General features: G+C 34.8%; 1 protein-coding gene across 1 annotated transcript in view; it reads left to right on the top strand.

Moving 5' to 3' along the window:
- The window catches only part of LOC111143089 (protein tyrosine phosphatase, non-receptor type 22), a 59678-nt gene extending 43068 nt beyond the window's left edge, over window positions 1-16610 (top strand). The window contains 9 exon segments of the mRNA XM_022496553.1: window positions 497-580; window positions 731-861; window positions 2551-2578; window positions 5651-5676; window positions 5678-5735; window positions 5980-6095; window positions 7305-7335; window positions 12250-12327; window positions 16245-16610. Of these exon segments, the coding sequence (XP_022352261.1) occupies window positions 497-580; window positions 731-861; window positions 2551-2578; window positions 5651-5676; window positions 5678-5735; window positions 5980-6095; window positions 7305-7335; window positions 12250-12327; window positions 16245-16309 (617 nt within the window). The 3' untranslated portion in view covers window positions 16310-16610.
- The last annotated feature ends 124 nt before the right edge of the window (window positions 16611-16734 follow it).

Raw genomic sequence — 16734 nt, 5'->3', positions numbered from 1 at the left:
GTTAATCCTCTGCCTTCAGCTCAGGTCATGATCTCAGGGTCCTGGGTTGGAGCCCCACATCAGGCTGTCTGCTCAGCAGGGAGCCTGCTTCCCCCTCTCTCTCCGCCTGCCTCTCTGGCTACTTGTGATCTCCCTCCCTCTGTCAAAACAAAACAAAACAAAACAAAACAAAAACCTTAAAAAAAAAAAAAACTAAAAAAAAAAAAAAAAAAAAAAGAATTTCCTTTGGCAGGGCTCCTGGGTGGCACCATGGGTTAAGCATCCAGCTCTTGGTTTTGGCTCAGGTGATGATCTCAGGGTCCTGAGATCGAGCCTCATGTACAACGGCTCCATGCTCACCATGGGGTCTGCTTGAGATTTTCTCTCCCTCCCACTCATGCTCACTTGCTCTTTCTCTCTCCCTCAAACAAATAAATAAATCTTAAAAAAGAAAAAAGAATTTCCTTTGGATGTTTCTAATGAAAAATTATGGTTCTATTTCTGGAATTTTGGATAGCAACTTGTCCAAGGATAGATGATGAAGTCCCCCCTCCACTTCCTGAACGGACACCCGAGTCTTTTATTGTGCTGGAGGAAGCTGGTGAGTACTGTTCAGATAGTGTAAAATAAAGTGGATTAACTAGAATACTTCTCAGGTCCTGTCAATGTTCTGCGTGCTGCTGTGAGTAACATTTGCATTATTCTGTAAGAATTTCAACACTCCTAAGAATTGGACCATATTTACTTTCAGGAGAATTCCCACTGAATGTTCCCAAATCCTTATCTTCAGCTGAGGAGGCAAAAGTTGGAACATCACTACAATGGAATAGAACATCTGAGTCAAGGACATCTGATGACACTGTGAGACTTAGACCAACTAAGGTCCATAACACTTTTTCTTTTCTACTCATCTGGATTCCACAGACCAAAATTGCACTCCTTGTATTTTTAAAGCCTATCACTCAACAAATACTAAGCAGTACTTATACTGCTTATATGTATACTCCTTATACTCATTTATACTCTTTATAAAACAATGTGCTAGAGGATATGGGGATAAGGCAATGGATAAGACACAAGTCTTGCCCTTATGAAACTTTCAAGTTGGAAGTGACTAAGGAAGGCATAGTGAAAGAGGAAATGTTTGAACTGGTTCCTGAAGTACAGTTAAGGCAAAAATAAATTTTTTATAAGTAGGTAGCCTGTTCATAGTAGTCATTTGGTAGGCTGTATCGTGTTCTCTGATAATATGTTGTAGAGAGCAATTTTTTGAAAGACAGATGTTAAAGTCCATGCTATTTAAGATAAACTTTTCAGGATAATGCTCCCCACTTCTGGAAGTAAAATTACACTTCAACAATCTGTTATATGTTTGTATATATTCTATGAACCAACTACCTTAAAATTTCAGAGATCAGAAAAGTAATTAACTAAACAAACATTTTAAAGTGACTACAACTGCAATGCTAGTAGGCAAATATTCTTTATCTTTTTGATTACACTTTTAATATATTTGTAGTTATTATTGTTAATAATATGCTCACATGTGATGGTCTTTATCTTAACAACTGCTAGAGCCAAGAACAATCACTCCTTTTCCAGTGTCATGAAGTAATTTCAATTTCAACAATTTACCTCCAGTTAAATTTTCTGGGAAATGTTCTGTAGGAAGGAAATAAATTAAAAAAGGATCACTTTAGGACCAATTGCCATGACATACAAAAATCACCATAAGGTTATGGCAGAGGATATTTGCAAATGATATATTTGATCAGGGGTTAATATCCAAGATATATAAAGAATTTATACAACTTATATAAAAAACCCCTACATAATCTGATTTTAAAAATGGACAGTAGATATGAATAGACGTTTTCCAAAGAAGAAATACAGATGAACAACAGACATGAAAAGATGCCCATCACTCATCATCAGGGAAATGCAAATCAAAATCACAATGAGATATCATCTCACACCAGTTACAATGGTTAAAAAAAAGAAAGAAACACAAGAAACAAGTGTTGGTGAGAATGCGAGGAAAAAGGAACCCTCATGCAAAATAAAGGAGCTAAGAAAAAAGAGACAAACAAAAAAACAGACTCATAATTATAGAGGACAAACTGATGGTTAGCAGAGGGAGGTGGGTGGGACATGGGTCAAATAGGTGAAGGGGATTAAGAGCACACTTATTGTGAATAGCACGGAATATCCATATTAATCCGTGAATAGCACGGATTAATGTATAGAATTGTTGAATCATTACATTTGACACCCAAAACTAATATAAAATTGTATGTTAATTACACTTGAAGTTTAAAAAAATAATTAAATATTTAAAAAATTCATAATTTTTCTTTATAAAAGGGAAAAAAGAAATAAATTTAGAGAAAGAGTAAAACACTGTAGGAGTTCAGGATGCCTTTTCATAATTTAGTGTGCTTACAAATCAGGAAAAATAAAGTCAACATTTCATGACTGTCTCTATAAGGCTTTCAAAAATGCCTTATATTGCTTAGAGTTTCTAAATTTGGGTACCGATTCTTTCACTTTTCTCTTATTTCTTTCTTTTAGAGTGTAAAACTCCGGAGTCCCAAATCAGGTAAAAAAAAACAACTCCCCCTGGCTTTAATGACATTTAGCTCTAAGAATTTATACTCTAAGAATGACTCATTAAGTTTAGAGTAATTCACCTCAGGAGATGGCATGGTTCCCATAATAGCTCCACTATTTATTGTTTTTTTCCTGATTTTCCCAGGCTAGGAGTTTTGCCTTGTCAAGGGCAAGGAAAACACAGGATTTTAGAATTCTACTCCCTGACGTATAATCCTTAAAAACAAAGACAAAGACAAAAACAATTTCAAGTAGAATTTTCTTAACATTTTGCAGCATTTCTATTTTATAGGTTTTACCATTGTTAGCAGTTTGATTCTTTAGATCTTTAATTTGCTGTTATTTCTCCAGTACTTTGTTGCTGTTTTTTTTTTAAGATTTTATTTATTTATTTGAGAGAGAATGGGCGAGAGAGAGAGAGAGAGAGAGAGAAGGAGCAGAGGAAGTAGCAAAGGGAGAGGGAGAAGCAGACTCCCCAGTGAGCAGGGAGCCCAACATGGGGCTTGATTCCTGGGACTCCAGGATCATGACCTGAGCTGAAGGCAGATACTTAACTGACTGAGCCACTGAAGGGCCTTGAGTTTTGCTTGTTTTATACACCAAATAACGATATCTACAGCTAACATTTATTGGGCACATACAGGTACTTTACATACATTATAACAGGTGGTAGTTGCCCTTAACATAGTTATTCATAAGAACATATTATTCAAATTACATGATAGTTTAACATAGCGGTTAATGAACATGGGCTTTGGAGTCAGATAGGCTTTAAATCAAATCTTTAGCCTACCAGGAGTTATCAAAATGCATAACCTTGGTTAAATTATATACTTTCTCTATTGATTTTCCTCACTTATATTATGAGAATAATAGAACTCGTTTCTTAGAGGGTTTTTGTAAGGGTTGAGTGAGACAATGCATATAAAGTTTTTAACACAGTGATTGTCAAATAATAAGCTCTCATTAAATGTTATGTATTACCATTTTTATTAGATAATTATTAAACGAGCAATTTCTAAGCAAGTTCTATATGCTTTATACAGTGTTAGGATAGTCAGGATATACAAGAAAAGATATTTTTTAATGTTTATATTCAAATTGGGTAGGCAAAATTAATACTTACTTGGAACCATTAACTGATAATCTGTGTGGACTGATTCTAATCACCAGGAGTCTGGAAAAAAAGGAAATATCACTGGAGTGGTTAGGAAAGTCTTCACTAAGTAGAAGAAAGAAATTTATGAATATGGGTAGACAGAGAAAAAAAGAGGGAATTCCAGGAGCTGGAATCAGGGTAGCATTGACTTAAAAGGTAGAAATAAGCATGATGAGTATAGAGAAATGGTGAGTAGGTTAATTTAGTTGCAATAGAGAATCTATTCTGGGAACTATGGAAAATAAATTTGGATGAAATGTGGAAAGATTCTGAAGGATTTTAAAGTTAGGCAGATAAAATATCCAGGTCAAGGAAATCTATATATAGAGAAAGCAGATTCGTGGTTGCCAATCTAATCTGGGGGGAATGGGAAATTACTGCTAAGTGGATATGGAGTTTCTTTTTAGGGTGATGAAAATGTTTTCGAAATAGTGGTGATGGTTGTACAGCACTGTAAATGTACTGTCATTAATAGCAAATTTTATTATGTGTATTCTATCTACATACATAGAGCTAGGCAGAAGAATTTAGATTTAATGCAATAAGTAATAAGCATTGTAGGTTCTTCATCACAGGAGAAATAAAGATGAAAGTGGTATTTTAGGGGGCACCTTGGTGGCTCAGTTGTTAAACGTCTGCCTTTGACTCAGGCCATGATCCCAGGGTCCTGGGATCGAGCCCAGAATCGAGCCCAGAATCAGGCTCCCTGCTCAGCGGGAAGCCTGCTTCTCCCTCTCCCACTGCCCCTGCTTGTGTTCCCTCTCTTGCTGTCTCTCTGTCAAATAAATAAAATCTTTTAAAAAAAGAAAAGAAAGTGGTATTTTAGGAAGATATTTGGCAGGATATCATTCACTGCAAGTTAGCTTTAGTTCTCAGTGTACTTTCTAACAGCAGACTGGAAGATGATAAGCAACTTCAGAGTAGTTATCAAATATTTATTAAGTGCCTGCTATATGCCAGTTATGATATTAGGTGCTAGAAATAAGGATTGTACTTTACTTTTTGCATATCACCTGGTGTATAAGAAAGAAACAACAAGAAAACTTGCTTTAGAGAGAAATCCTAAGGCCTAAAGAACCCAAGACCAAAGATAGGTGAAACTCTAGCTCTGAGCCACATTTTCAGTTTCAAAAGACATTAATATGGTATGTAATTATATTCAGCACCGTATAATGAGATTATCATACACTCTTTGTATCTTTAGGACTTATATTTTGGGAAAATAGCTCTATTATTTAAAATTCTTTATATCATGGAAAATTCCAAACACATTTTAAGCCTACCATAGCAGTATTATCATGCCAATGGAATTAACAATAATCCCTTAATATGATTTTATAGAATTTTCTCAAATTGCCTCAAAAATGTCTTTTTACAGTTGGTTTATATGCATCTGGGTTCAAAGTCTACACATTGCATTTGGTTTATATATTTGTTAAGTCTTTTAAAATTTGTAAGAGTTTTCCCTCCTTTTTATTCCCTCATGCCATTATTTGTAGAAGAGCGTGGATCATTTGTCCTAAAGACTGTGAATATTCTGGATTTTTGTTGTTTATATTCTCATGGTTTTATTTATTAACATGTTATGCTATCCCCAGGATTCTATGTAAAATGGCGGTTAGATCTAGAAGCTTGATTAATTTCAAGTTCAATTTCTTTGGAAAACTACTTTTCTAAGGGAGTACAAGTTTTTGATGCATCATAGGTTCATTGGCTAAAAAGCTAGAACAACAAAATTCTTGTGGCTCCGGCTGTTGTTCAGATTATTTTTTATGTGTTTGTCATAGGTTAATATAGAAAAGTTGGAAACATTATACAACACCAAAAGGAGTTTTGACTTCTAACATTTAATTGATGGATTTTTGTTTTGTCTTCTTTTGTTGTCTACTCTTCTTATCACAGATCTACATCAAGATCGTTCTTCTCCCCCCCCCACCTCCACTCCCAGAAAGAACCCTGGAGTCCTTCATTCTTGCTGATGAAGATTGTAAGTGACTACTATATTCCTCTCAAAAAAGCTATAAAAATGAGACTGCTAGAAGATTAACAATAAAGTAGGACCTAAATGGTAAAGGTATAAAGAATGATTAAACAAGATAAAAATAATACATTAAAAAAACCCCATAATATAAAAATAATGCATAAAAAAGCCAAGCTAAGAATTACTGAATATATACCTATATATATCCCAAAGGCTTAAAAAGCTATGCATCAAATCATTTTTTTTAAAGGTATGCAAGCTCAGCCTGTAAAGACTTATTCTACTAGCTGTCTTAATACCATGGATAATTCAACATCTTCAAAACAGATATTGAAGACTCCGGGAAAAGGTTTCACAAGGACTAAGGTAAAAAAGATGGGAGTTTTAAGAAACATGCCAGAGTCTTTTCATTTCTGAAGGTGTTCACACCCTTCACCCCTTCCCTGTTGCCAGAATCAAGATGGAAATTAGATTATTTATAAGAACAGCTGATTGGGAACAAGACTGTTAATCACTAGGGCAACTGATTAAATAAGTCATAAATCATAGTATATGCATATAATGAAATAATATATAGTTTAAAAAGGAATGAGGATGCTCTCAGTGTACTTATTTATAATTTATTAACTTTTCCTTAAGTGGTAGAAAATATGATCTATATTTGTATTGTACATTATAAGTGACTCTGGAAGGATACATAAGAAATGAACAATAATGGTTATCTGTGGAGGAAGGGTCAGAAACTGGATAGATGGAGAACAAAGATGGGAGCATTTTGACTATAATATTTTGAATTATAAATTAATGATTTATTTTAAAAAATTTAAATAAAAAATTTCCCTCCAAAAAGAATTTATTAAATATCTATTATATAGAAAACTACACTTCTGTTAGGTGTTAGAAGATAGAAACGCCCTAAAGGATATCTATGTGTCCTTGAAAAGAGAACAGTTAATCCATTGGAATACAATGCCTATATGAGAAACAACATGAAGATATCAAAAAGAACAAAATACCACGAAACAGATTAAAAACATACATGCCGAGGTATGCGAAGAAGAGAAATATGGGTCGGTTCCTGGAAGAGATAAGTTAGGGACTTCACCGTAAAGGAGGTAGAGTGGTTTTGCTGAACAGAAGGAGAGGGAAGTAGCATGGTAACAGTATGGAGTGGACCTTAGTAAATTTAGTTCAGAGTAGGATTTTTAGAAGTTCTTGGCTAGAATGGGAATGGCTGGGTATCATAGCTATCTTCAGAAGCCATTGTGGTTTCTAGAATGGTCCTAATAAAGAAGAAACGTAGGGACTCCTTTTTTCTCTGATATTCTGATAGCACTCCTTCTAAATACGTAGAGTGATTCTTATGTTGATGGGAAACAAATAGCAAGATAAAATCTAGTGGAGACTTTGCACTGAATTAAAATAGCAAGATGGAAAAATAATTTTGTGCATTTGATGGCTATTTTTAGGGAAATTAATCCTTTCAACTGAAATCTGTATTTTTACTTGATGAAAGTATTTTGGATTTCATAGGAAAATAAGAAAAAACTAACATTTTCCTTTTCATTTTTGTAGAGTTTGAAAATTTTGAGAAATGTGAAAAAGAGTAAGTTTCTTTTTACTTGTTTTTTTAGAATACATATACACTTCCACAATTATGTAATTTTTCCTTATATAACCACTCTGTGAAAACATTAGCAATAGTATTCCTATACAGAGCCTTGCTAGGGCCCTCTGTGTCAGAAGGATCACTCTGGGGCCTTGTAGCCTGTGAGGATCCACAGTGCTAATATTGGAAGCGAGTAAAGGGAAGGGGAGTTTTTGTTTAACAGACAGGAATAATATGATGTGTGTCACTTTCCACCCATCCTGAGATGCTGTCATACAAATGTGTTATTTAAAATTACTAGCAGTCTAACCTTGAATGTATTTTCTTTGAAAATAGTCACAGCAAAGCATATTGTGAAACAAATGTGTTAATTTAATGAAAGAAGCAAAGTATTGACACGTTTCCATTTTTGCCAAGTATTATTGGTAATAAAAGTCTGTTGCTTATTATTTTCGCTCTATTGTAATGAAAACAGAACCAAAAGACTCCTGAAACTGTGGGAAATTATCTCAGAAATCCTTATTTATAACTACATAGTATATAAAAAATAGTGATATACTTTTTATGAATTTGATCCATTTGGTTAATCACTAAGGACCAAACAGTTTTTTTGGCATTATACTGGTATTATAGGGAGGGACAAAGAGCGCTGAGAAAACACAATTTATGGTATTGTTTATATAAGAAGGTTTATAGCTGAATCTTACCTGTTTCTGCTAAGTTTTCTCTTCACTATCCCATCAATAAACTTGTTCTAGCTTGCCTTCATTGACACTACACCTGATCTTAGAAGTGAATGGATTTCTCACCTATGATCATAAAGTATGATTGGAAAATTTACTCTTTCCTCTAAAGTGAGTCAAAAGGGAATTTAAACATTTCAGAGAAAACTGTAGTATAAAACAGGGGAAATAAAACAGCCTGAAGCAAAGAAGTGACTGACTTGAACAGCTAGCCAGCTTGGTTTGAACAGCTTAGCTTATGAAACACCGTTTTCTTTCTCTTAAAAAAAGAGAGAGAGAGAGAGAGAGACTGATTTTTTTTTTTTTTTTTTTTTTTTTTTTTTTTTTGCATAGCCCCAACCCTATCTTGGGGATATCAAAGACACAGAAATTCAGGTAAATTTAGGTTGGCATAGATTCAATATGTGGGACGCTCAGAAATTCTCAGTCTTATTTCTAAATAAGACCTCCCAGATCATTCTCTAGATCTAAACTAATTTCAGTTTCTCAGTTGCCTTCATCCTCTGGTCTTTTGTCCTTAAATGAAGAATAATACCTGGCCCTCAAAATATCCTGAAGCTAAAAAAAAAAAAACAAAAAAAAACCTGAAGCTTTAGATTTATCTGCCTGTACTCGGGTATGTCTCCTCTTACCCTTCCAGATGGTTCATGACTCCTGAAGTCCAGATGTTCTCCCTTTAGCCTGGATCTCTAACTTGTCTGTAGTTAAAGCTGGTCTTACTTTTAATAAAATGAGTGTTCTTGACCTGTGGTTTTAAGCTTGCATTTAAGCATAGTGTTAGTCATTCATTGAATATTCATTGAGTGCCTACTGTGCGTCCAGCATTTTGTAAGGCACTGGGTATATGATGGGAAACACAACAGGTATTGGACTATGCCTTTGTGAAACTTAAGTCTAGTGAGGGATTCAGATATTAAACAATTCACAGATACGAACATACCAAGACATGGTGATAAATGCTGTGTAGGAAACCAAGAGGGTAACTATGAGAGAGAATAACAAAGGGATTTATTTTATTTTATTTTTTCAATTTTTAAAATATTTTATTTATTTATTTGCCAGAGAGAGAGTGTGTGCACACAAGCAGGCACAGTGGCAGGCAGAGGCAGAGAGAGAAACAGGGTCCGCGCTGAGCAAGGAGCCCGATGCAGGACTTGATCCCAGGACCCTAGGATCATGACCTGAGCCAAAGGCAGCAGCCTAACCCACTGAGCCACTCAGGCATCCCCAAAGGGATTTATTTTAGAAAGAGTGGTCTAGGAGGCCCTTTCTAAGTGATCATTAAACCTGAGACCTGAAAGAGTAGCCAGCCAGGAGAAAAGTGGAGAGGAGCCCTCCAGATAGAGGGAACAGCATATGCAAACCCTCTGAGGTAGGAGTTCAGTGTATTGTAGGAACAGAGAGGAAGCCATCATAGCTGCATGGTATCAAGAGGGCAGAGCAGTAAAGTGTGGCTGACAAGATGGTGGAAGTGGGGGAGAAGGTAGTTAAATCGTTACGGGTCATGCTAAGTAGTTCAGAGTTTTTTCTAAGTGTAATGGGAAGTCACTGAAGAGCTTTAGGCAGAGATGTTACATGATCTGTTTTTATCTATTTTTTTTTAAGATTTTATTTATTTGTTAGAGAGAGAGAGAGAGAGAGAGCGCGCACGTGGGAGCAGAGGCAGACAGAGTGTCAGGCAGAGGCAGAGGGAGAAGCAGGCTCCCTGCCAAGCAAGGAGCCCGATGTGGGACTCGATCCCAGGACCCTGGGATCATGACCTGAGCAGAAGGCAGCTGCCTAACCAACTGAGCCACCCAGGCGTCCCAGACATGATCTGTTTTTAAAAAAGATCCCGCTATCTGCTGTGTGGAGAGTGAATTATAGGGTGACAAGAACTGAAGATATTGACCATGGTCCCTGACGCCTACTTTTGGTGGGAAACACTACTCAGGTATCCTTCAGTTGCAAGTGATAGAAAAACCAATGAAAGCTAGCTTAAGCGGAAAAGGGGGATTCATTGGCCTGTAACCAAGAGTTCAAATGATATAATCAGGACCTAATCTCATTCCATATCTCCAGCTTTGTTTTACTCTGTGTTTGTTCATTCATGAGGAGGCTTTTATCATGTGGTATCAGGCTTGTGATGGAAAAAATTAGCTCTTTCCTGGTTGCTCAAGGAACAGTCTGATGACTAGGACTGATTGGACCTGATTGTCTTGGTTTGATTCATTTGCCCATCCTTGAACCAATTTATTGCCAGTATATTCTGATTAAGCAGAGCAGTGTCGTACTGTCATACTGTTAACTATTATTAAAATATTTAACAATTGTTATATATGGACACTGACCAATAAGAAATGAGGTCAGATCTAAATACCTGGTATGATTATGGCAATACACCAACTGAAAATTAGCCCTATAGGTCAGTTCCATGATCTAAGAGTAGAATCAACTTCACCAGACATATAGGAGCTGAAAATTGGGGAGGGGTGGTTTCCTAAAGGAAAACTCAAATTCTGTTATCAGAAAGATGAGGAATTAATGCTGGGCAGGCAGCTTAAAAATATCTGTGACATAATATAGTTCTACCGGAGCTGCCATAGGAAAAAACCCAAGATGTTTATTAAGCAAGAAAAGCAAATTGTAGGATAATCAGTCTTATTTGCATAATAACTTAACAAAACTAGGTACTTGCAAGTATATTAAGTTCAACCATATGGCACTGCCATTTTGAAAAAGAAACAAAAAAAGCAAACCAAACTGTGACAAGCCAATATGCAAAATAGCTGTTCCCTCTGATATATTTGCAGATTTTGTCCCCTGTGATAAAAGAACAACAACAAAAACAAAAAAACCCCACAACATTCCCTTTGGGCACAACTGTTTTCTTTCTGAAGGATGTATACTACTGTCAGCTCACATGCAGTTTAGTGATGATTTTGATATGTCCTGAATTTCTCACCTTCGCTTACTTCTTATTCATGTCTCTATCCTGAGTGCCTAGCCCAAGGCTTGGCACATAATAGGCATTCAATAAATATATATTTTAATTGAATCTGATTGAAATTCAGTATGTACTCTAGTGATTCATACTCAAGTACCTCCATGGAGAGGGTTTTTTTTTTCTTGAATCCTAGCATTAGGCACGTGTTTACAAACACAGATGCAGTCCCCATACTGTACACTCAAAATGCTGAAAGCCAAAAAAAGGTGACTATTTTAATAATTTCTCCCTAATCATATGTTCTTTTTACATAAAGTCTTATAGAAGGTTTATATAAACCTGAAATCATCTTTTTTCACTGCTAAGTAGTGCATGCACAAAATATGGATGATGTTTTCACTGGACTGTTTTAAAAATTGGGCAGTAACTTTTACATGAATATCTTAAGGTGCTGGGAAGAGAAACATTTTTAAACCGACCTGTAAGTAGCTAAAATAGCAAAACAAAGCAATATAACAATGCTTTTGGGAGATTCTGGGCCTAACTAGAATCATCTATAATGGGAAAAATATAGGCTGGAAAGTGAAGAAAGATATTTAGGAGTAAAGGATACTGTAAGAAAAATCATAGGTGTGCCATGGATGAGCTAATGTGCAAAACAAATTATTTAAAACGTGTTAAGAGTGATCAGAGTGCAGTGGCTCAGTTGGTTAGGCATCTTCTTCTTGATTTTGACTCATGTCATGGTCTTAGGACTGTGGGATCCATCGTAAAGCTTGCTTAGGAATTTTCTCTCTCCCTCTGCCCCTCCTCCCTCCACCACTCCCCTGCATGGGCTTGTTCTCTCTCTCTCTCTCAAAAAAAAAAAAAAAAAAAAAAAAAGTGATCAGAGTGCAAAGTAAAATGAAATAAAAAACCACAATGTGAATCCCCCAAGAAGTTGACTCAAAATGTAATGGATGTTATTTCTGAATACTCCGGTGATTTCTCTTTAGTGTTGGGCTTTACTAGACAATCTGTTTCCAAGGGGGAAAAAACCCTTAAAAAAATACCCACACCAAAATGAGATTATAGTGTTAACCCATTTGTAAGCATCTATATTTTGTTACATTATATAGTAATACGTTTATTTGGGAGTATTACTTTGGAGGAAAAGTTTAATTTCAAAATTATGTGGTCTGATACACAGTAATTGGAGTCTGCCTTCATTTTTTCCCTTACATTTTTTCCTTTTGATTCTAGGTATCTGTAATTCTTCCCCACCAAACAAGCCTGCAGACTCTGTTCAGTCAAATTGCTCCAGCTCCTTTCTGAATTTTGGTATGTGTGTTATTTTCTAACAGAGTTAAAAAAAAAATGTTTATCTTATAGTGTGTTATAACTTTAAGTATGATTCAAGGTTGATATATAAGTCCTTATACTTATATCCTTTCCATGCAATTTATCTTCTTCATTTTTGACCTTAGTTACCTCTTAACAACTTACCTAGGACTGAAATGCCTAGCATAGCAGAAAATGAAGCTAGGTAATGAAATAACTCTGTTGGCATGTAGTAAATGAATGTTACTAGCCAAAGCCAAATGAAATTCTGAGATGCTATGATACTCCAGTTCATATCTAATCAAAGTTATAAAAAAATACACAAGTATGGTAATAACAGCTGCTCTCTCTCATATTGCTCATTCTACATAGGAGCTGAAGCATAATTCTAATAGTTTAAAGGAATTGTTTGCCCCACTGCCCCTAATATTAACTTAAAATAATCTTATTTTAGTCATCCTATTATTCTATGTGACATAAATTCATGATACTCTTTAATAGTATCACATATACTACAAATTTTTATATGAAGTATAGTAATTAATGTAGGCTATTATTACTAAAAATTATTACTGAAAAAGCAGAACCCATGAAATGGTCTGGGAGCCCCCAAAGGTTCCCTAGGACAAGACCTTGAGGGCGGTTGCTCTGTGGTCTTGTCCTTGTTCATATGGTTAGAGTTGGGTTGCTGCCACATCCAGATTGCACGTGGCAAGAAGAGGAGAGGAAAATGTGTAAACGTGAAAAGGTGTGGCCTCCTCTTCTGGTCTTAAGGTACTGGCCTGGAAGTGGCAATATCATGTCATCTCACATTCCCTTGAAGAGAATTTGGACATGTGTTACAACTAAATTGCAAGAGTGACTGGGAAATGTGATAATGCTAGGGAGGCAGTTGCTGAGATACAATTCTATTCCTGAAGAACCAAGGAAAGATTTTGGTGGAAAGGTAGCCATCTCTGCCACACCTGGATTATGGTCTCTATTCATTCCACCTTGGCCAAATATTTAACTAGAATCTCGGGATGTTTCTTGAGCTGTAAAATGTTATTTGGATTACATTAACTCTAAGGTTTAAAATGTTAGGGGAAAAAAGTTATGATTCTTATGAAATCATTTAGCTAAAAAATTCATAGATTTTCATATAACTTATGAAAAAAGCACCAAACTTTGCCAGGAACACAAATGTTCCCTTGCTTCTTTTCTCTTAATCCATGATACCACTTGAGTAATTCATGACCCCTCTAACTTTACAGCAGTCTGTAATCTAATATGAAGATAAAATATTAGAGAGCTTCCTCCATATTATTTCTTCTCAAATATGCTTAGATTTGAATATTTACTTAATTAAAAGCACAACTCTTTCATTGGGTCTTTTTTTAGAAAGGAAGCAACAGAAATTGCAGTAATATTTTACTTAAAAATGTATCTAAATGTGAATTTTAAAATTTTGTGATTTATAAACATTTTTTATTTTTCCTGAATTGGCCTACATGAAAAACAGATAACTATTTTTCTAAACTATTCAGAAATGATCAGTGAAAATGACTGAATGTGGATATCCCTTAAATTTCAGATACTTAGTACTTGTATATTATGTTCTTACTTCTATTCTCAGTCTACTCACGTTATAGTCAAGCTATCTAGACTGAATAGATGAGTTTGTGACTATGTGTATGAAACTATTTAACCTGAAATATTTTTCCTTGTTTTTTTTTTCTCACTCAAAGAAGTAAAATGTACATGAGCGTGGCTGTGTGCTTCTCCCCCCAATTTTTTTTATCATCACTATTATTAATTTGTTTTCCCGGTATTTAAGTTTTTATTTAAATTTTGGTTAATTAACATACAGTGTAATTTTAGTTTCAGATGGATAATTCAGTGGTTCTATTATTAAATTTAATATTAGTAGGGTTCTTGTTTTTATATTCTTTTCTTCTCTTCCGTACTCTCCTTTTCTTCTAGTTTTGGTATAATGTTTTTGTGGTTCTGATTGGAGCAACACTTAAGTAGTTACGATGAGCCAGACATTGTGCTGGATGCTTTAACAAATACCTCATCTGATCTTTTCCTCAGTTCTGTTCAAAGCTTTCATTGTCCAATTTGAGCACCTAAAGTTGCTGTGTCAGAGTACCTTGAAAATATACCATCATCAAAGAAAAGTCCTAGGTTGAAGGATAAAGAGATAATGTTATCAACCTGCAAATCTTTTTCAAAGGACCCAGAAATAGTTTTCATTTGTTGCGCAAAGTTTCCTTGTTTTCCTCCTTTTTGGGGGGGGGGGCAGAGGGGAGTGTTCAGGAGACAGAAAAGTAAAAGTAATTACTTAGTTTTTTAGGACAATACTTAAAAAAACAAAGAATTCAGTTAAAAAAATGGGCAAAGGACTTGAATAGACATTTTTCTGAAAAGGACATATGCATGGCCAACAGGTAAGTGAAAAGATGCTTGATATCACTAATCATCAGGGAAATGCAAATCAAAACCACAACTGTCAGAATGGCCATTATCAAAAATACAACAGACAAGTATTAGCTAGGCTGTGGAGAAAGGAGAACTGTAGAACGCTGGTATGAATGTAAATTGGTATAGCCATTATGGAAAACAGAAGTTCCTGAAAACATGAAAAATAGAACTATCATATGATCCAGCAATCCTACTTCTGGGTATATATCTAAAGGAAATGAAATCATTACCTCAGAAGAGATATCTGCACCTCATGTTCATTGTACTGTTACTTAAAATAGACAAGACATGGAAACAACTAAGTCTCCACCTGACAGCTGAATGAAGAAAATATGTATATATACATTATATGTGTGTGTGTATGTGTGTGTGTGTGTGTGTGTGTGTGTGAATATTATTCAGTCTTAAAAAAGAAGGAAATCCTGTTGTTTGAGACAACATGGATGAATTTTGTGGGCATTACACTGAGATAAGTAAGCTAGAGAAAGACAAATACTGTATGTTTTCAGTTATATGCAGAATCTAACAAAGCCAAACTCACAGAAATATAGAGTAGAATGGTGGCTGCCAGTGGCTATGGAGGGATGTTGGTCAAAGAGTGCAAACTTCCAGCTGTAAGATGAGTAAGTTCTGGGGGTCTAACGTACAGCATGATAATTATAACAGTACTGTATTATATACTTGAAAGTTTAGAGTAAATACTAAATGTCATCACCACAGAAGAATGGTAATATTATGAGGGGATGGAAGTGTTACTTAGTCTTAATACGGTAATCATTTCATAATATATATGTGTATCAAATCATCATGTTGTATACCTTAAGCTTACATATTTTATAGGTCAATAATATGTCAGTAAAACTGAGAAAAAAAGGATATTACAGTTGACCCTTGAACAATGTGGGGGACAGGGATGCCCCCCCTGCCCCCTATGTAGTTGACAATCCGCAAAAACTTAGAATCTCCTAGAACTTAACTCCTAATAGTGAGCTGTTGATCAGAAGTCTTATGCACAACATAAACAGTTGATTAACACATATTTTGTTTGCTATATATATATGTGTGTGTTCTATATATGCTAAAGAAATATATATATACTAAATAGCATATATATATATATATATATATATATATATATATGCTAAAGAAAATGCTGTTCAAGGGTCAACTGTATCTGCTGAATTACCAAAGGTTGTTATACCCAGGGTTCTTCATCTAATTATTACCATTATAAAATTTGTAAGTGTTCTACAAAATTAAAATGTTATTAATATTCTGTCACCATTTAAGCATTAACTTAAGTACTATGCCTTTACAATCTATTATTAAAATAATCAAAGGTGTTGCCTAACTTTTTGAAAAAAAATCCATGTACTTGCATATGTTATAATACACTCTAAAATCTAAGTATTTATTTCTATACAAAAAATTTTTAATTTTATTTCTGTTCTCAGGTTTTGCAAATCGTTTTTCAAAACCCAAAGGACCAAGAAAACCACCACCAACTTGGAATATTTAACACAACTTTGGAATATAGGCTGCAAGTGCATCTGCAAATAAGAGTACTAAAATACTATTAGCTAAAATAAGGTTTCCATATTCATTTCAACAATGAAGATAATGTAATGTGTTAATAGCAATATTAGAAAAGAATATTCAAATAAGTGCCAGAAACTTTACATTTTCATCTCATATTGGGCTGGAAACTGGAAATAAATTTGTCACTTGAGCTTACGTAGAGAACACTGTATGAGACACAGTTTTCAAATGGACTTATTTTTCATTTTGGAAGTTATTTTTATTCTACTTTTCTACACAAATATAAGCCTCAAAATATTTTTTTATAAACTTCAAAATGTTTTTAAGAATTGGATCTCAACTGAATGTTTACATTGCCAAAATTACTACAGAAAGTGTTTCACAAAATCTGACCTGTGCTTGTGA

The sequence above is a fragment of the Enhydra lutris genome, unplaced genomic scaffold (genome assembly GCF_002288905.1).
Source record: "Enhydra lutris kenyoni isolate GAN:26980312 unplaced genomic scaffold, ASM228890v2 scaffoldscaffold9, whole genome shotgun sequence".
NCBI classification, from domain to species: domain Eukaryota; kingdom Metazoa; phylum Chordata; class Mammalia; order Carnivora; family Mustelidae; genus Enhydra; species Enhydra lutris.
The sequence above is the reverse complement of the archived record's forward strand: the minus strand, read 5'-3'. Positions and strand labels throughout refer to the sequence as shown.